The sequence below is a fragment of the Astatotilapia calliptera genome, chromosome 19 (assembly GCF_964374335.1).
Source record: "Astatotilapia calliptera chromosome 19, fAstCal68.1, whole genome shotgun sequence".
NCBI lineage: Eukaryota > Metazoa > Chordata > Actinopteri > Cichliformes > Cichlidae > Astatotilapia > Astatotilapia calliptera.
Window position 1 is genome coordinate 21,203,811 of NC_137440.1, and position 19,804 is coordinate 21,223,614.

Consider the following 19,804-nt stretch of genomic DNA (forward strand, 5'->3'; position numbering starts at 1 on the left):
TACCTTCATATGCTCTCTTTGCTTTTCGCCTTCCTCACTACACTAAGTACCATTTTTTAACGCTGTGTACTCACTCTTGCTAAGTACATGTGAACAGATCTTGAAGAAAAAAAACAAAACAAAACATACTTTTCTTTTCTCTTTAATTCAAACCACTTTACAGAAAGTACAATTGTTTACAATGAACAAAGAAGTAGGTACACTCAAAAAAATGAAACGTTGACTTTAATTAAAATTATTTTGTCAACAGGTTCCACGAAATTGAATTATGTTAGTTTAAAGCAAAAATCTTTAGTTCATCTAATTTAAAAAAAACTACTTAAGATTAACAAGACATATTTAAGACTAACTAAATCAAGTTATGTTGTATGAACATAGATGATATATTTTCAGGTTAGATAGTTTAGATTAGTTACTTCAACACATTTCTTATTTGTGGCAGTGAAATGTTAAATTTAAGTTAGATTAATTCAAATATTATATTTTCAGCCACCTTGTGCTTTATTAATTAGTTTTACATAAATCTATTTTGTCAACAGGTTTCACACAAATGAATTAAGTACATCCAACTTATTTTTTAAAATTTATTTTATTGCCAACACATTCAGTGAGCATTTGTGTAAATCCAGTCCAAAATAAAACACAACAGCTCATTAGGGTTAGTAATTAACAGTATGTAGACAGATGCAACATCAAGACTTTAAATTAAATGTCTGTATCTACCAGAAATAGAAGAAAAAAAAAAACAACACATTGAAGATCACATAACACATTGATAAGATGACACTTGAGTTAGGCACATGTGATGCTAGTAAGGTCTGTGAGTGTTTTTTTTCTTTTAGTGTCTAAAATGGATAGCAAAGTTGCTATTTGCAATGATTGCTTAGGGTCAGTCCAGTAACACAATGCCAATGAAGTGCTTTCCTTTAACAATGCAAAGTGAAGTGTCCACCTCAACAGCCACAATTTAAAAAAAAAAAAAATTATGTAACAACAACAACAACAATAATAATAATAATAATAAATAGTCCACTGATATTAGCAATCAAAGAAAATTACATCACCATCCCAAATAAAACTTTAACAAAACATGCCAAGATTATGGTCTAACAATAAAACAGCTTGTCAGCGTTCAGTTTTTTTGCAACAGCACAGCAGTAACCATTTAACACTTGCCACTGTCAACATTTATTTTACCAGTGTTTGGGCAAAAAACTTCAGATGTAAACATTTTAACATGGAAACAATTGTTCGTCTTTAAAAGTCCACAAAATATACATTCATCCTGCATTCCCAACTTGGATGATCTGATATCCTCGTGTTGGTGTTGTTCCCAGACCATCATGAAAATGTTGTTCCAGGTTCAACATTGCAAGTGACCAATCACATTGTTGTGACGTTATTCTATTCCAAGCCATTTGTGCATTTATGAAATTCCAATGTTGCAAGGACAATATCAATTCTGCTTACTGTTTATTAAAGGGTTAGGGTTAGGGTCAGTTGATCGGCGGACAGAGGCGGTTTCACGCAGCTTAAGTACAGTTTTTTGTTTTACGCCGGTTTTTCCCGAAGTCGCAAAAGTATGACGTCACAACATTCTGATTGGTCACTTGCAATGTTGATCCTGGAACAACATTTAGTATGATGATCTGTGAACAACACCAACACGGGGATATCAGATCAACCTCCTAACTTACCCTTATTTTTAGTATGTATTGCAATTACCTTTACAATGCACACAATGTAACACAAACTGAATATGAACATATTTCCACCTCATAACAATATGCCTTGAACGCTAATATACACACCACCCTTCAACATTTCTGGTGCAGTATCATCTCTCAATTAAATCCTTTAAATCTCAATACTTTTGATTGTCTCTTAGCTTTCAGTCTTGAGGTTAACTGAGATTCAGTGCATATATCCCACCCATTAAGAGTGCACATGCAGAGGCCAGGTCTTCCAGGTCATGCAGGACACACTAGATGGTTATACCCACATCGGCTGGAGGAGTGCTGGCATCAGCTCTTTCGATGGTAAAGATAGCAAGGGTAATTTGTTCCAGCTCCCTCTGAACAGCTGTAGCTTAGACACAAAAACATAGAAAAATGGCATCCAGTTTTAAAAAAAAGAAAGAAAAAGGGCCAAAGCTACCCTTTAATGACGTAAACACAATATTAGGAACATGCACCCCAGTGCGCCACTATTTCAGACTACAGATTCAACGATAAATATAAATAGTTTGGGTATACAAGAAGATTTCCCAAAACATTTAAACAGGTTCCATGCAAATTACAACAACAACAACATTACAACATGCAACAACATTAGTTATTCAAAATTAGTTTTTTATCTGTATTAAACCAAAACTAAAATTACCAACCAATTATTCTTTGAAGAGGATGCTTGGGTCTTCATTCAGGTAAAAAGGTAGTGCCCTGAGGACACACTCCCTCCCCTTTTCAATGGTTTCCTTCTGTAGAGAGTGGCAGAGATACAGGAAGAGAAAACAGAAATACTTTAGGATGACAGAAACTCACATTATACGCAAAATGAATGACATAGCCACTGCACAGATAGACATGTACACAAGACCAACTAATCATCACATGGACATGAATAGTTAACCTGTTGGGAAGGGTTTCCACCACATTATATATGTCCATAATGGAGGTAAAGACAAACTAATACATCATCTTTTTTGCATTCAAAACATAACATAAAAACATTCACTTCTGGTTTAACCTAAATCAAGGGATCAGATTTTACATATGTTTAGGTAATTTAAATTTTCCAACGTTTTGAGTACCAAACTTTGTCTTGCTTAATATAAATGTAAGTGCACTGTGCAGCTACCATACACTAGCTGTTTAAATTTGAAAATGATCTTATTAGCCATAATATTTTGCTACCAACAGAATAACGCACCTGTGTGGCTGGGGCCAAAGTTTGTCTAATTTTCTTCCCTGCAACGCCTCCTTTTTTCTTGAAGACTTTTATGAGCTGGTCAGTGTATTGGTCAAGTTGTGTAAAAAGCCTTGGAACATGTGCAGCAGTAGTAATCCTCACATATTCTGCTTCCACCTGAAAATATGTCAACAAACACAACATACTGTACTGTAAATATACATACTATATGTACACATATACAAACTAAAACTAATGTAGAAAGACCTCATTAAAGCTATAATTTTAACACAAACATTTACACAAAATGCTAATGGAGCCATTACAGCTTTTATTGTTATTTATCAAGTTCCAAAAAATATTGATCACAGCTGATCTGAAAAGAATTTCATGCCTCAGGCCCTTGAACTGCAACCTTTACCATGGTTCAGATGTGGAGACGAAATAACAGGGGCATGGGATGGGTCACAAAAGAAAACTTAACTTATAAAACAGTTTTGTTTTTAAAAGTATAACAGTTCACATACCACATACAAGCTCAGCAGTACCACATACACCACATCAGTATAGGAGGGAGCAGGTAAAGGCAGGATCTGAGATTTATAAAGTAAAACAAGAAATTCATTACTTAATTTCAAGAAGCAAATTGTTTGAATTACAACTAAATAAAATACTACTCAGAAGAAAAGCAAGAGATTGACACTGCCATGTGCTAACTTTCTATAGAAGCAATTATCACCAGGTCTGTCGTCCTCCATTGTCTGTCCACTCATATGTCTTGAATAATTTTATTAAAAAAATTAAGTGTGTACTTTCACAAACTGTAATTTATAACTACATTGATATGTATAACTCCGCTAGGAAACATGCTGTATTTACAGACCATTTTTACATAATACAGATTACTGATAGAGCAGAACAATGGTGTCACAGTGGCTTTCGCCCTTGACTTTTTGGATTTTAAATGTCACTTTATGCTATCCTTGCTATCCTATTCGATATTTCCGACTCTCGGATTACAGAAAAGGAATCCCAAGAAAGCAAATGGAAAAATAACCCCTTGAAAGAATAACCCCATGAACCCCTGTAGCTAATCCCTTAATAAAACAAAAAACAATAAAAATGTTTCTTACACAGTCCACAAAATAAGCATGTCCAGGACCCAGTAAAACTAATGTAAAACAAGCACACGCAAACGATATAACATGTCTTGTAAGACAAACGCAAAATATAACCATGCTGGACATATAGATACTACACAACATAGTCAAAGAAAAAAGTGGTCTTACCTCTCAAAGAAACAGCAGCTTGGCGCCAAAACAGCCTTTTTCAGTTAAATTTGAAGTCTTGCGCATGAGCAGGCACAAGCCGTGAAACCTTCTTGTTCTGCGCGGTTTCATTACAACTGTTTTTGCATTACTGCCACCTTGTGGATATACAAGGTATATCGATCCTCATTGACTTAACTTAAATGTTATGCGATCAAGTAACACATTAGTATTATGTACGTTGAATAATAGACACAATTACGTAGACTTGATTAGAAAAACATATGTTAACTTAACAAAAACATATATTTTAAGTAAAATGAAAATAAATAATTAATATACACTGAACAATCCACCTCATTCATTTTTTTGAGTGTGTCTTTCTGGAGATGCTGGTCTAGAATGACAGGGTGTTCTAGATTCTCTGCCACTTTTTTGAGAAGAGTCTGACTCTGTATCTTTTGCCCGTGTCTGTGCTGTTGCAAGGAAGTTTTGGATATCTTTAATAGCATCGGACACTTTTTCGCTCTGAATAATTACATCAATTGCTTCATCATCAACCAAGAGCAGAATCTTTTGCAAAAACTTTGCAACTGCGTCTTCTATGATTACATAGAGGACTTCGGGAGAAAAGGAAACTCTTGATTCAGCTGCTGTCAGTGGTGTACTGGAGATAACAGAGTCTGATAGACTTCTACCCATAAAAGTATTGGGAATTTGGTATATACGACTTGTCATTAAATGGTCGTACATTTTCTCTGTTAATTCCCTTGAGAAATTTTTGATGTCCTCGCTTATTCTAATGTTCTCAAAGGTTTTTTGGATAATATAATGTTCTTCCTCTTTTGTGAACTTGTATATGTCAATAATTTCAGATCTGATGACATTAAAGTTAGCTGGAGTAGAACATTTTACCATGGTTTCCAGAGTAAATGAGCTTCTTGAAGGGGAACCCATTCCCTCAGTTTCAGGGGAGTGGCTTAGGTTTAACAGACTAATCAAATGTCTTTTGCTCTCCTCCACTGTGTTTTTCAGCCCCTCTTTCATCTTTTCATAATGTTTTTGTGCGAACTTCAAAAAATGGTGTTTGCGGGATTTTTCTGGTGCGCAAGGAGCACGTGAGTTGAAAAACTCTCTCACTTTATCGAAGATATGGCTCCCATAAATCCAGATTTGGGTGAGATACATTTCTCACTGTGGGAAGAAGAATCAGTGTCAGAAGAAAGGAGATTGTCAAATATAATATTTGACAATGTCAGCTGCAAATTTTTCTACTGTGGCATCAGGTTCCAAACGTGCCTGCCTTTCAGCTTCTGCACATTCCCCACTTTCTGAACTTTCTTTCTTTTCTGAAAGTTGCTCTATTTTAGCAGGTGACTCAGTTTCTATATCTTCGTCGTCATCTGATAATTCATCATCTGCAGAATATGATTCTCGACTATATCTGGTCAGAATATCACTAACCTCCCTGATGGCGAATTCGCGTGAGATGCCGGACTCACTGCTGTCTGTGCTGGATTCAGATTGACTTGAATCGCTTACCGATATAATGCGTGAGCTTCGCCGTTTTATTGCGCATAATTTCAAGCATGAGAGAGCAAGAGAAACCATGACACGGAGTCTTCCAATATTCGGAATTTTTCCGCTGATGTAAACAGCAGGGTTTAGCGGTAAATTGCTCTGCCTGACCACGGTGGCAATCGACTTTACCTTATCTGAAATCTCCCTCTCAATCATCATTGTCAGCTGTGTAACACTCACACAGTACTGCTCAGGGATGCTGAGCGCTTTAGCAAAAGTGACTGAGATGGAGTCACCAAGAAATGGATTTTTTTCTAAATCTGTAGATGCACCACGCTGAATGGCGGGAAGCGCAAGTATCAAGATTTTGGCTGTGGCGATCTGTATGATTTCAGAAATCATGTCGGCCAAAACTGCTTGAACATCAGAATCCAAAAGTCCATTTTCTATTAAGATCCACTGTTCGTCAGAGAGCTTGTTGAAGGCATTATTGATAGTCGGTAACTGTCATGGTCCTGCGGCCATGACTGAGTGACTTTGTGTTTGTGTCCCTTATTGTTATTATTCTCTTTATTATTCATGGGCTGTTTTGGGATGGTTTGTGTTTTGGGATTTTAGATACTGGGTTCTGGGTTTGTGCTCCCTCTGTTGGTCCCTGGTGTTAGTGTTCCCCTGTCTCGTCAGGTTAATCAGGTCCAGCTGTTTCCCCCACCTGTGTGTGATTTCCCAGTGTCTCTTTGTGTACTTATAGTGTGTGATTTCCTCTGCTCCTTGTCGCGTCGTCTGTGTTCATACCTGGTGTAATCCCCTGCGTGCGCTCCCTAGTGATGGGCAGATGAAGCCCCATGAAGCACTGAAGCTTTTCATCCAATTGGTTCACCCCAACGCGAAGCTTCATGAAGCTTCATTTGCTCTAGCAGGACACCTACTGGACGTAAAAATAATAGCTGGCATGAATTTGAAGAGTGTGGCATTTTGCACACAGCCTGTAAATGTCGACAACAAAAGGAGTGTGTAAAACATGTATATTGTAGTGATGGCAGTATACTGTGTATATTTATAGTGGCAGTATGGGAAATGATTATTTGGAAATGCTTGAAATGGAAATGATCATTTACTGTGAGGTGAGGTGTGGTTGGGGTGTGGACAGTAGTTGTGCTTTTGTAACGTTGAGGTATGGACAGCTACACACTGAGGCTTTGAGCCTCAGTCCTGCCTGTTCACATTTTATTCTGTAAAAACGAAATTTTCACTGCTTTTATGACCTTTTTAGTGGGGAGAACATAGCTAGGATTTAATGATTTAACAAATCTTTTGAATCCTTTGTCCTCCACAATGCTAAATGGCTGGAAGTCCTCAATCACCATGCTGACCAGGTCTTCATCTATTTGAGATTGTTCTCCTGAGGAAAGACAATAAAGATAAAGCACAAATATAAATATCACACACGTAACTTATAACAGTTGTATAATATTGTTATATCATTTAGTAACATTACTGCATCCTATATTATCATTGCATTTGATGGCTCACCTGGTCTTGCTCCACAATCGGTGTCCCCCTTATTCTCATGCAAAGCTCTGTAGTGCCTAAGCATGGATGAGGTGTTGTTATATCCCAGCTCCCTGGCACATAGCAAACACTTCACCTTGTACAAAAGTCAAGACAGCTCAACATAAATTGTATTGCACCATCAGTATCATGAAAATACATCTTCTGTAGAAATTTACATACCTTGTTGGGAGGAATAAGATCAAAATGTTCCCACACATGGGAGGACATCCTCCTCTTCTTAGCTGGCTCCATTCTCTCCTGACTTTCTCTCCTCACTCTCCTAAACCTCCAAACTGTCTCCAAACTCTCACTAACAACTCTCCATCAAACACCCACATTTTGAATGAAGTCTGAGGGGTTTATATCGCTGTCATATCTCGCGGCAAAGTTCGAACCACTTCATGAACCAGTCACGTGGTACAGCCGGGCAGCGAGGCTTCGGACGTCATCATTTTCAGCTCCTCCCATAAATGAAGCAAGCCTCGATACGCGCTTCGCGGAAACGCCCCCTCCATTACTCGACACACGCTCCGAAGCCTCGATACAGAACGTCCCATCACTAGCGCTCCCTGCTGTTCTCCCTTCATGCTCAGGTTTGCTATTTCTTTGTGTAGTTTCTCCCAGTTAGTTCATCCTTAGTTCTGTTTTACCATCACTTTATATTTGATATTATCAATAAATCACCCTCACACCTGAATAAGTGCTGCGTTTTGAGTCCTCCTTCCACTCTCCACACGGCCGCTGCCCCGGACCGTGACAGTAACAGCTCATCTGGTGATAGGACCAGAGGAATATGAAAATTAGAATCCGGTGTTTGAGACATTGTTGTTCCACAGGGATTCCCTCTGTTAAAATCTTCCTGAAATGCTAAACTTTCTGATTTGAAAGACTGGGGAACGTTTCACGTGTATAAACTGCCAGGCGAACTCTGGAAGCTGTAACCTTTTGACTTAGCTTGGGTCCTATTTGAGGACTGTCCCGGATCAAAGGCAGATCAGACTTTTTTTTTTTTTTTAATTAAACTTTATTTACAAACAACAGTTTAACATACAAGGCACCATCATTAATCCGATTATGTTACATCCTCGGTTGAGCATTATAGCAAAACAAACAAACAAACAAAACGAACAAAAAAAACCCCCAAAAACAACAACAATAAGCACAAAGTTAAAAGAGTTAGCACAAAAATAAAGAACAGTCATTGAAGGATTCGAACCAAAGGCAAAAACTAACGTGCAAAAAAAGGGCAGTCGTGATTATAAAATAGGGAGTTTTTTGTTTTTTTTAACATAGGTTAAACTCTTTAAATAAAACAACAAGTTTATGGGCTTTCTTGTTATTCACAAGTTTCAGCGATTTAGCCCAGAGTCTAAAGTCATTCAGCCATCTGTTTATACATGGTTTAGCTTTAAAGTATCTGCATTTGTGAATAAAAAATTTTCCCATTAACAAAATCGTCCTAATCAACAGGTCAAAATCTGCATTCTCAGCAAGTATTCCAAATTTTATTACTGTCACCGTCAAATGTGGTAACTGAATTCTCCTGGACTGTAGCCAGCTCCACATGTCAGTCCAGAAGGAGTGCACTGATTCACAGTTGAAAAACAAGTGATCCAGACTTTCAATATCATTTTCACAAAATGTGCAGGCGTTCACATCTAAATTAAATTTCCGTCTTAAGAATTCATTGGTTGGATAAACCTCATTAATGATTTTAAAGTGAACCTCTTTTGCTTTAGGGGAAAGAGGAAGTGAAATATACTTTTTTCTTATCAAAGGCAGATCAGACTTCTTCTGTGACGGCACTTGTTCGAATGCACGAATATTCACGCATGCGCAAAAGCACCCGAGTTCCAGACACGTCATAAAGGGTGCGCAATCTCGGCAGATCATCGCGCAAATAAATCTGCAACTGACAATGAAGTCCATTTTCTGAGAATGAGAAACTATGGTGCAGTGAGCTCTCAAGCCAGCCGCACTTTGGATTTTGTTGAATTTTTTTTTTTCCTTAATACGGTATGCGAGTTACTCTGAAACTACGGAGCTCCGCAGGGGACATGGGAGAAAAAAAATTAAGACGGACTTTTGCGAGATCCCGAGTTTGTTTTGCGAGATCTCGCAAAAGTCCTTAATTTTTTTTTTCTCCCATGTCCCCTGCGGGGCCCCGTATGAATGAAACACAGCAGAGGTCGTTTTTTTTTTTTTTTGTTTTTTTTTTAATCCTGCAAGTCTTTTCCTTATTTACTCCGGAGTGCAGCAGATGTTTTGCTGTGTTAACAAACACAATAGACTATAACCCTTACTTTAAATATTATATATATTTAAAAAACTATGTTAAAAATTCTTTAAGAGGTGACACAAATTTCACATTTTTGTAACGTGGCAATATGCTGAGTGGCAGCTTTTTCCTTCATCACTTCACAGTTTTTCTTAATAAGTTAGGACTGTAACAACTTCCAGAATAACCACTGCCAATTTTATCTATAAAAAAAGGAATGTCACATAAATCAATCTTTATTTGTATTTATTGACAACATCAAGTAATAAAACACAGCTTTAGTGGTTTGCTGTGGAAATTAAAACATTTTTGTCACTGTATACAGAAAACCAAACAAAATGCAGTCCTTTGCTCAAATTACTGCAGCAGTTCAGTACCGCAGCTGTACATGTGTTGAGTTTGTCGAGTATGCCTTTGTGCTTGTCCTTTTCTTTCCATCAAGTTTGCCAATACGAACACACACACACTTGATTTAAGATGGTGTGTGCTCAGTCTTCTAGCAGTATGTCCAGTTCTTCTAAAGGCAGTCGCACACTCACTTCTTTCTCTGTCAACAGGTCTACAAACCCCTCAGCTGATCGGGAAACAGCTGAATTGTATGTACCAGTATACATACATACTGATTTAGTTTGCAGAAGCGGTAACTACAGCAGGGTGATAAGTGTAATTGGTCAATTTGGTAAATATGTGCTGAGCAAGGCAGGATATTGATCAAGTGGCACCATCTTTATTTTTTATTTCTTTTATTTAACCAGGAAGATTCCAATGAGATTAAAAACCTATTTTTCAAGGGAGACATTTAATGAAATCATCTAACAAATAGTGTCGCCTACTGTGTGATTATTTGTTCTAATGTACCATCAAAGAAGTGCGTTTCAGTAAAAGTTTAAACCCTGTCTCATCTATAGTCTGTTCATCTTTTATATACAGGTTATCTTTTTACTGAATTGTAACCAAAAAAAAGATAAGGAGGAGTGGCTATCAGCTACTGATTCTTGTTATGCTCCTGTTTTCTCTTCACCTCTCTCAGTTGTCCGTCCCTAAGCTTAGTCCTTTCACAGGTTTCTTCCTCTCAACAGTCGCCAAGTGCTACTCACTAGGGATCCTCTCTAACACTGTTGAGATTTATACATATACACATTCAATGGTTGCACCCTTAACGGTTACTGGTATATGTAACATGACCACTTCTGTTTTCTTAAAAGTAAAATCATAGTCCTCAAAACACTAATGTTAAGGTTTCAAAGCCATTTCCTCTTTTTTACAAATCTGAGCACCCCTGTATAAAGTCAGTTGGTTGGTAAAACGAGCTGTTGTTCGTTATTAATTAGCTCAGTTTCTCTCGTATAACCGCACCTAATGAGTCTGCAGGGACTATAACTATAAATTGAGTTTTGGGAAATATCACTTTCACAGTATGTGTGTGCCTCACCAGGGGACCAGGGGATATTCTGTAAGGCCTTGAAGAAGATTACTGTGGCTTTATCCACTTTTCCTTCAGACACCTACAAATTCAAACTTACACACTTTACATATACAATGTAATCACTGTGATATTTGTGTATCCACAGCCACAGAAGCTGTTCTACACTTCTGTCTCCATGTTCAATATTTGTAAACTGCGGACAATTCAGTCGTTATTCCTGAAATGCACATATTAATATTCTCCTTCTTTTTTAATGATACTGACGCTTTCAGAGGCATCATTTCTTTTTCTTATTTAAGCAAGATCAGGTCTCTACTTTCTTCCTAACAGGTTTAGTGCTCCAGAGCAGAAAACAGCATCAACGTGAGTTTGTATGACCGGTCTCAACTAGAAGGTGTACATCCTCCAAAGTAAAGAGCAAAGAGCCCCGGTTTCTGTTGCTATGGCATTTTCAAAAAGTCCACGGATGCGGTTGCTGAGGCCATTCTCTGGCCAGACAGATAAGGGATCATCATGGAAATGTGATCTATAAATATTGCAGACATGTACAGTAAGTGCTAAGTATCGTTTGATAATGTGCAACCCTGTTTCTATGAAAGCTGTATTAAGTAAAACTAAAAGCAAGACTGCAAATCACTTAAATCTGCATTTAAACAACATTAAACACTGGGACTTTTTGAGATGCTCATCTTTCATCATGCTACTAAATCTTATTTGTGTTGTGATGTTCCATCAGATGTATTTATTTAATGCTTTTGAGCATTAAACAACTTTTCCAATTTTTGTTGTCCCTCACTGGACTTTTCTGAAATGTAGTTTTTTGTAAATACTTTCGAAATCATCACCTTCTGTTTTTATTTGCAGTTTTTTGGGGAAACAAGGATGTAAATTATGTGAATTTTGATGTGATCCTGCTATCTGATGCTTGTGATTATCGTCTGTTACCTTACCTCTGAGCTGCATCTACCAGCTGCTTCCTTTGCTATTCAGCAACTATGGCAAAGAGGCGCGGCACCAACTGCTGCAGTCTCTGGTTACAGAGTGAAAAAAAACGGCGAGCCCAGCGAGCAGTATGGCAACGGTACTCCACCTGAAGCACACATCACATGGAGGTCAGCCAGACCAAAATAAACAAATAAGCTTAGGGCTCAAAAAGCTTTGAGAAACACATCTAGAGAAGAATGGGGGAAAGGAGCTTTTATTAGCCTGGCCTGTACATAAATGCTTCAAAGAAGGGCGCTGGTGGTCCAGACTGAGAGGGCCGATGGCAGTACTAACACCTCACACTGTGCCAATGAGACAGGAGAGATTGTTAATAAAAAAGTGGGCATGTTTCTTGAATTTGAGTTATCTAGAAAAACATTGAAAAACGCAGCACTGTTGTACATTCCCTTGTAATAAAGCCATTTAGTTGGTAAACGTGCCGTAGTGTGTATCTTCTAATCTCTTAACCCTCCTTAGACTCACAGAGCTAGACAGGCTTGTCAGCTGATTGTTTTAATCCCGTCTCCCGCTGCTTCTTCACTCCTGATTACAGCCAACTGGTTCAACTTTTTACATAAAAAGAAATCGCCACTAAGAAATGTCTGCTTAAAAGGCTGGGTGAAGGCGTGAGTATAGCAGTAGTTTCCTTTTCAGCTAGCAATATTTTTCTTATCTAGTAATGAGTTCAGGCAGTCAGAAAATCACTGTATTTGTAATTATTACTTTTCTTCTTTTTGTTAATGCTTGGCTGTTGTTTCAGCTGGCTTTGGGATAGATCAGGATGAGCTTGGCTGTATTTATGTATTTACATATTTATAGTGGGAAAGCAAGATACATACATAGGAATATGCTTTTATTTTGAATGATCTGAACCGGAAGTGTGGATAAAGGCGCTCTCTTATCAGGTAAATCTTTTCTTTTTTTTAATATACTAATAATTTTACTGAATTTTCGACACCTATAAATGTCCAGTTTAATTTATGTAAAAGCTTAATATTATTTAAACCTGTCGGTATTCAAAATAATCCGTTTTATCGTTGTAGTGAAGCTTTGAAAAAAAAATCAAAAACGCTAGCTAATATTTAATATCACTGTGAATCTGTTGCTGTTGTCAAAGCCGACCGTTTTGGATAGCCGATGCGATGCTGTTATTTTCCAGGGTTCTGAAACACATGTTAAAGACATCCAACTCGACAGAAGACGCGCTCAGGATGCGGAGGAGGCTAAACGGTCAACATACGCACTTGCTTCGTCCTCTTGGGCTCGGCTGCTCGGTGTTAACGGACCGTAATCTTGCCAGCAGAAAGTGGGGCGGTTAGCCGGGAGGCTATGGCGAGGTCTTCCTCTTGTTGTTGGTTAGCTGTCTTTTCATAGCGTGGTTACCCCGGTCCTGCTTGGCCGCTGATTGTCAGTTGGTCCGCCGGAGACGACGCGACCTTGGGGACGCTGTCATGGATTTGACTCGGTTGGCCGTGGATGCTGGTCAGTTCATCAACCGCGCTGTTCAGGTAATAATAATAATAATAATAATAATAATAATAAAGGAAACTATTATGTGTTTTTCCTGGGCTTTAATCTCAACCCCAAATCAGCGACTGCCCTTACTAAAAGAAAAGTGCGCAGTTAAGCAGTTTGTTAATCAATGTTACCCTGAAATTCGCTCCAGTACACTGGAGAGAGTCTAGGACAGGCCGAGAGGACTGAGTTGGATCCCGGACTGGAGGAGCTTTTATCACGGGCGGACGCCACCAAGACGTGGACGGACCAGATAATCTCCCAGACTGAGGCTTTACTGCAGCCAAGCCTCGGTAGGAGAACATGAATTGATTTAATGAAGCTGCCCTGATTCATTGAGCAGTTACAGATGTATACATACCCACTTCACTAACAGTTGGTCCTGTTTTTGCCACAATTAGCCCTGTTTTTATGATCCTGAACTCTAACCTGTTCACTGTATCCAAATATATAAAAGGTGAGAAAAAAGATCTGAGCATTTACTCTTTTAAAGTAAAACATCATCTCATTAAGAGTAATGGAGATGGTTTCCCTCTTCCGAGGAAGGTATTCTATGGAGTATTTTTAAAGACATTTACAGTGAAGATGAGAAATATTTAGATGACCTGTAAATATTTATGAAGAAAATGCATCTGGGATGATATCAAGCAATTTCCAGCTGCCAACATACAGATAAAAGCAGAGTCATCAAATCCCATCAACTTACTGTTGTGGTCCTGAGTTAGCTGAGAGTCTTTACCTCTGGGACCAATCGTTTCAGCTCTCTTTGTCCTCCCACAGTACATGCATACATCTTCCTTGATGTCTCTTGTTTACTTTGGTAGCAATTGGCCTGTTCGGATGAATAGAGATGCTTATTCTTTAGCCTGTTTGAATCCAATTACGTTTTCTAATGGAGTTATGAGTGGATGTGGTCTGCAATCTATCAAATAAAAGGTACATTCAGCTGCCAGATGCATCCAGGATACATTTTCAGGTCATGTCTCGCTGAATTTATCTTCCAAGGGTTTATAGTCTTCTTGTAAAATCATTTTTACAATGATATTTATTATATGAAACAATATTTTAGGACCTTCTCCTTGTGGAAGAAACTATGAAACCAATGCATTACAGTTTAAATCACAGGGATGAACTATGTTTTGAGAGGTGTTGTGTGTGTATTGTTTATTACCATTTTTATTAATTGTATTGTCACAGGTGCATCCTTTAACAAATGTACATGATAAAAATTGTCACATGGTGTATAGAAAATGTAGCCACTGAATTTTGATGTGACCTTTGACCTCTGATACACAGGAGTGCGGTTAGAGGACCGGCTGTATCAGCATCTGGAGTGGAGCGTCCCACCCCGGCCTCGTGCCGTTGAGTTACTGGGAGATCAGATGACTCAGGCCGGGCTGGAGATTGGATCAAACACACCTTATGGTGAGTACACACTCACCAGCCATTTTATTAGGTACATGCAGTTTGCCAATACAGGGTTGGTTACCAAGCAGTTGAGCAGGAATACCTAATAAAGTGGCTAATGAGTACGTGCATTTTATTGATCTGCGAGGAGGATCTCAACTATTTTCACATGTTCATTTCTTTGCTTATTCTTGTCTTTTTTGTGTTATGAGTATATATTGAAAAGTTGTCACTGTGTTGTATTTTTATGTTTCTCTGCTCAGGTACTGGATTGATAAGGTGTGGAGAGGCTCAGAAGCAGCTCGGCGAGGCAGAGAGGAAGTTTGTCCAAAGCACTAACGTTTACTTTCTCACTCCCCTGCGGAGTTTCACTGAGGGGGAATACAAAGCCATACAGGTAAACACATGCCTCTGTATCACATGCACACAAACTCGCACCTTTATTGTGATTATCACAGCAGTGATTAGGTTATTTTACGCTGTCACCCAAAATAATATTTAGTTTATAGGTTATTTGTAAAGTAAACAAGATTGCTTGTTCCTAGAATGAACGCAAGATGTTGGTGAATAAACGTTTGGACTTGGATATCACTAAGGCCAGGCTGAGAAAAGCCCACGAGGCTGAGCAAGAGGCCAGAGTGAGTTACACCTTTACATTATTACATACTTTTCAGTTAGTCATACTCTGACTAAAAGCTAAACATGTTGATATTTGACATTACAGTTCTTGTATCTTCTGTCTTTTTGTCAGAACCTAAATGCCAACCCACTGGAAGATGACTACTTGTCTCATGTCTCCTACATGTTCAGCTTCCTGCGTGTTAAATGGCTAAAGGTCAGCAGTTCTGTGTAGGAACGTGCATATTAACAGACGCAGATGAAATTGTTGTTCAATCTTCAAATAAGGCATTGGTCTTCTTATGTCTCTTTCATGCAAACAGATCTGGGCTCAGGAAATCTCACAGGTGAGTTCCTTATCAGTTTAAAGAACACAGGATCTGAAATGGTCTTCATACAGTATATCAGTGAGGCTCTCAGCAGTAATTGATATGAATATGGAGCTGCTGTTAGCACAGACAATATTTCCTTTCTGTAGTTTTCTGTTTGTTTAGACTTGAGCTCATTTTAAATGTTGTATTATTTCGGCAGCCATTTTTAGAAAAATAAGAGAAAAACCATACGTGTGTGTGTGTGTGTGTGTGTGTGTGTGTGTGTGTGTGTGTGTGTGGGTTTGTATGTGTAGGCAGAGATGGAGCTGAGGATTTGTCAGAGTCTTTACAATCGACAGTCAGAAATCACAAGAGCTGTTGTGGAAGGACTCAGCAACACACATGTACGTACACTTAACGAGTTCAAATTTGTGTTTGTTTTTTTTTACTATCTGTTTCTTAAAGGAACTGTTGCTTTTTATATTTAATGCTTGTGGCTCTTTACCTTGTTGGATATGTTTTCCTGCTATCTACCTCTACAGACCAACCATATGCGGAGCCTCACTGACTTTGTGGATGCTCAGGCTAGCTACTATGCTCAATGCAACCAACATGCTCAGGAGCTGCAAAAACAGCTGGCCAGGTCTGTGTAGTCTCATTTCCATCTTCAGAAGAGGAAGAAGAATAGCTTCATTTGTATAGCGCTTTTTAACACACAGTTCCAAAGTACTTCACAGTTCGAATTAAACCATACATGTACATGTTTCAGCATACAGACACACAGTCAGGCATACAGTCTTATGCCCGACTGGCCAAAAATAATGGGAGAAAGCTTAAGAAAAAGCAGTTTTTTAAAACAAATGACTCTTTTGCCTGACCTGACAGGGCGAGGAAGACTGTTCCAAAATTTAGGCTCTCCAACATCAGAAGTATGGTCCCCTCTGGATTTAAAATAAGAGCAAGGAGCAGTTAAGATACATTGATAAGATGATTAGAGAGGCCAACTAAGGTTATAAGCTCTTGGTAGCTGAGCTGTATATACAGGAGCCTGGCCACGTAGGGCTCTGTATGTTATTTATTTCACTAGAAGCCAGTGAAGGAAAGCAGAAAGGTTGCATAAAAGGTTTCAAGATTTCATTTTTGCAGTGTTTCCTAGAAAAAAGATTGGATGAGCCTTCTGGTGTGAGATTAAATTTCTGTTTTTATTATATTTATACCTTGAGCTGTTTAGGTTTGTAATTTTTCATACAGCACAATGAATCTCCAAATCATGGCTGTCTAAGAAAACATGTATTTTCAGTTTTGGTGTTTAACAGTTATTTTATAACTACAGTGTGAATAAAACAGGTTATTTGCAAAATTTCTTTAAAAAAATACAGTTTGTAGTGAGATTTGGGTCAAATCCATTATATTTTTGTATCGTTTTTCTTTTAATTGAAACTGAATAAATTAGAAGTTTTAACGAGCAGATTATATAACTTCAGTACAAAGTAGAAAATATTCAGGACATTTGGTCTTCTAAAGAAACCAGGACTACAAAGAATACTTTATGATTTGAACATGAGTGGATTATATTTATGGTTTTATTTCTCTGCAGCATTTCAGCTGTCTTCTGTTCCAATAACTGGCAGTCTGCAATTAGTAATCCCGTTGGTCAGCCATCAACAAGCAACCACGAGGCGAATGAACCCATCAGTGCAAATCACGTCACTCCGTTACCTGTGCTTGTCCACCAGCTTCCAGATTTCGACCAGGACTCGTGGACTTTAAACTCACCACCCCAAACTGTGAAAACCACAGCAGATTCATCTTTCAGTGCACTTCTGACTCACCAGACAAATAACAACAATAACAACATCATCATCTCCACCACCAGACAAACACCCAGCAACCATGCACCAATCTACAGCCAGTCAACAACTGTTCGAGCGATTGATTGTGTCTCTACACCAAACCAAACGGATCAGCTCCAAGCACCCGGCAGGACGGCCAGGATGTCTGATGCTTCTCCTGCTTCTACCCAGGTACTAACATTCAATACAACATCTTCAATAAGCAATGGTGCAGCAACAGCAGCCTCCCCGCCTTTACAACCCAGTGCAACCTGTAGCATCAATGAAGGAGATGTCCAGGAGTCTTCGTCAGGCCATCAGGATGTGGGCCAGTAGAGACGGCAGGTTGGGAACATGGCATCAACCCAGAGTATTTCAGCTTTGACTTTAGGAATATACACAGTGATTATATCATGTTCCAGTTTAATTAATCCCTTAGGGATTATAATGTGAAGTTGTTGAAGTTGCTTATTTTTTAAAAGCGTAATATAGTGCCACAATCATTTTAGACTTGAGCTTTATCCATGTATTATTCATGCTGTGTGAACATGATGATGGTAGATGTAAAGTCTGTTCTGTGTGTAACATTTCTTGGTTTCAGGCTGGAAGACGAAGCTAACAGACTGTTATCATTTTGCAGTGTAAAGTTGTTTTCAGTTAGTGTCTGTGAAACTGATCTTTTTTTCTTTCTTTTTTTTACGTTCTGGTCAGTGAGAACTAAGCAAGCTCTGTGCCAAGTGTATGTGTTGGTGTGAATACATGAATTTTACTGTGTCTCAGTGACCGTGTGAACTTGTGGTAATACTTTGGCCCAAACATGTGACACCTTTAGAAAGAAGTGTATGTGCATATATGTGACTGCCACCTTCTGACTCTTGTTTGTTAAACATGAGGTCATTTTCCATACGAAACACAGTTTCACTTCTGTCTGAGCGCATTTGCATTGGGGAACCCAGAGGTGACTGGACCTTTGTGCTTCTTCATACGCGCGCTGGGTGTTTTCCCACGCATACACTCATTTTTCACCCTTTACCTTCTTAAAGCCCCCATTTGGTCAAATGGGTGGAAATTTCCACGTCCAGATGTTGTTAATTTTCTTCATGAGGGCAGACCTGCCTAACGTGGGTCTACTCTGGAGGGACTCTGGATGGAAACAAATATTAATGTAGCACTGGCTGTACTGAAATAATTGCCTACAAGCTCAATGCTTTTGTCCCAGTATGTAAAGATGTGTGTGGGTTTGTGTTGTCTTCATATCAGAGCTGCTGCCAGTTTCAAACTACACGCACGCAGTCATGATTCAGCCACGAGTCGTTGAGCTGACGTCAGTGTGGGTTTGAGTTTGCGCTTGATTCATGTGAAGATGTGGAAATAAATATGCAAACAGTGATGTCATGCCGGTCTAAATCAAGTGTGGCGTCTATCTTTGTTCTCCAGTCAAGGTGTTTCTGTAATTTCCTTGTTAAAACCACAGTTCATATAGCTCACTTTCCCATCATACCAGCCATCTGTCTTAGATTTACACGCAGTGACAATATTTTCAGACTGAGGTCTTGATCAAGCCTCCAAAAAATTCTGTTTGTTTCACTGTTTCTGACTCACTGCCAAGCTTGCAGTTAAGCTGGATTCGCTTCACTTTTTCTTTTTTACACAAGAGTGAGATCTCCTTTTGTTTTACATGAATCACAGCCTTTCAACACATGCACACAAGCTGTAATAGTTACCCAGAATTGCTGACAAAAGTGTGCATATGTGTGTCTGTTTTTCACTCCCACTTAACCTTTTTCCTGTCTAGAGCTGTCCAAATAGATTAGATCAATTAAGAGCAGTTGGTGTGATACTGATCAAAGCAGAGCCTGCGGTTCATTAACACTATAAACAGTTATATCTTACGTCTTTACAGGGGCTGAGGTGCAGCCATCGCTGAATGCAGATTCAGTTCTTGCTATTTTTTCCCCTACAACTCAGCAAGGAAAAATAAATCTGTCCCTAAATGTTCATGAGCGTTCTTCCTCTGCACCGACAAAACAAGTCCCTGTCACAATTCCAGCATATTTTTATATTTCCGGTTCGCACTTTGTCCTTGAGCAGATCTCTCATAAGTCTTGGTATGAATCTTTTGTTTGATACAGGAAGGAAAGGGACGCTTTGTTCATGATGAGTGAGTTGGGGAAATGGAT

At 38.7% G+C, this 19,804-nt stretch overlaps 1 protein-coding gene and 3 long non-coding RNA genes across 7 annotated transcripts; 1 reads left to right on the forward strand and 3 right to left on the reverse strand.

Moving 5' to 3' along the window:
• Nucleotides 1-430: 430 nt before the first annotated feature.
• On the reverse strand, nucleotides 431-4,516 carry LOC113012123 (uncharacterized). 3 transcript variants are annotated; one of them, XR_013903866.1, is made up of 5 exons: nucleotides 4,200-4,516; nucleotides 3,438-3,503; nucleotides 2,932-3,087; nucleotides 2,387-2,479; nucleotides 431-2,088 (listed from the first exon to the last, which is right to left on the reverse strand). It is a non-coding gene; the product is annotated as an uncharacterized LOC113012123 (long non-coding RNA). The 3 variants fall into 3 exon arrangements; XR_013903867.1 differs by lacking the exon at nucleotides 4,200-4,516 and adding an exon at nucleotides 4,044-4,188; XR_013903868.1 differs by lacking the exon at nucleotides 3,438-3,503 and having other exon boundaries at nucleotides 4,200-4,512.
• Nucleotides 4,517-6,904: 2,388 nt separating this feature from the next.
• LOC145422557 (uncharacterized) lies at nucleotides 6,905-7,810 on the reverse strand. The gene is made up of 2 exons (XR_013903869.1): nucleotides 7,233-7,810; nucleotides 6,905-7,101 (listed from the first exon to the last, which is right to left on the reverse strand). It is a non-coding gene; the product is annotated as an uncharacterized LOC145422557 (long non-coding RNA).
• Nucleotides 7,811-9,747: 1,937 nt separating this feature from the next.
• Nucleotides 9,748-12,442, reverse strand: LOC145422558 (uncharacterized). Its single transcript, XR_013903870.1, has 2 exons — nucleotides 11,908-12,442; nucleotides 9,748-11,483 (listed from the first exon to the last, which is right to left on the reverse strand). It is a non-coding gene; the product is annotated as an uncharacterized LOC145422558 (long non-coding RNA).
• A 184-nt stretch (nucleotides 12,443-12,626) lies between these two features.
• Nucleotides 12,627-19,031, forward strand: LOC113012395 (endophilin-B1-like). Of its 2 annotated transcripts, none has more exons than XM_026152567.2 (11): nucleotides 12,627-12,846; nucleotides 13,059-13,449; nucleotides 13,608-13,749; nucleotides 14,753-14,881; nucleotides 15,127-15,260; nucleotides 15,409-15,501; nucleotides 15,615-15,698; nucleotides 15,805-15,828; nucleotides 16,107-16,196; nucleotides 16,335-16,435; nucleotides 17,390-19,031. In XM_026152567.2, the coding sequence occupies exons 2-11, from the start codon at nucleotides 13,393-13,395 to the stop codon at nucleotides 17,958-17,960; spliced, it is 1,425 nt and encodes a 474-aa protein (XP_026008352.2). In that variant the 5' UTR covers nucleotides 12,627-12,846; nucleotides 13,059-13,392; the 3' UTR covers nucleotides 17,961-19,031. The 2 variants fall into 2 exon arrangements, with proteins under 2 accessions (XP_026008352.2, XP_026008353.2); XM_026152568.2 differs by having other exon boundaries at nucleotides 13,139-13,449.
• The last annotated feature ends 773 nt before the right edge of the window (nucleotides 19,032-19,804 follow it).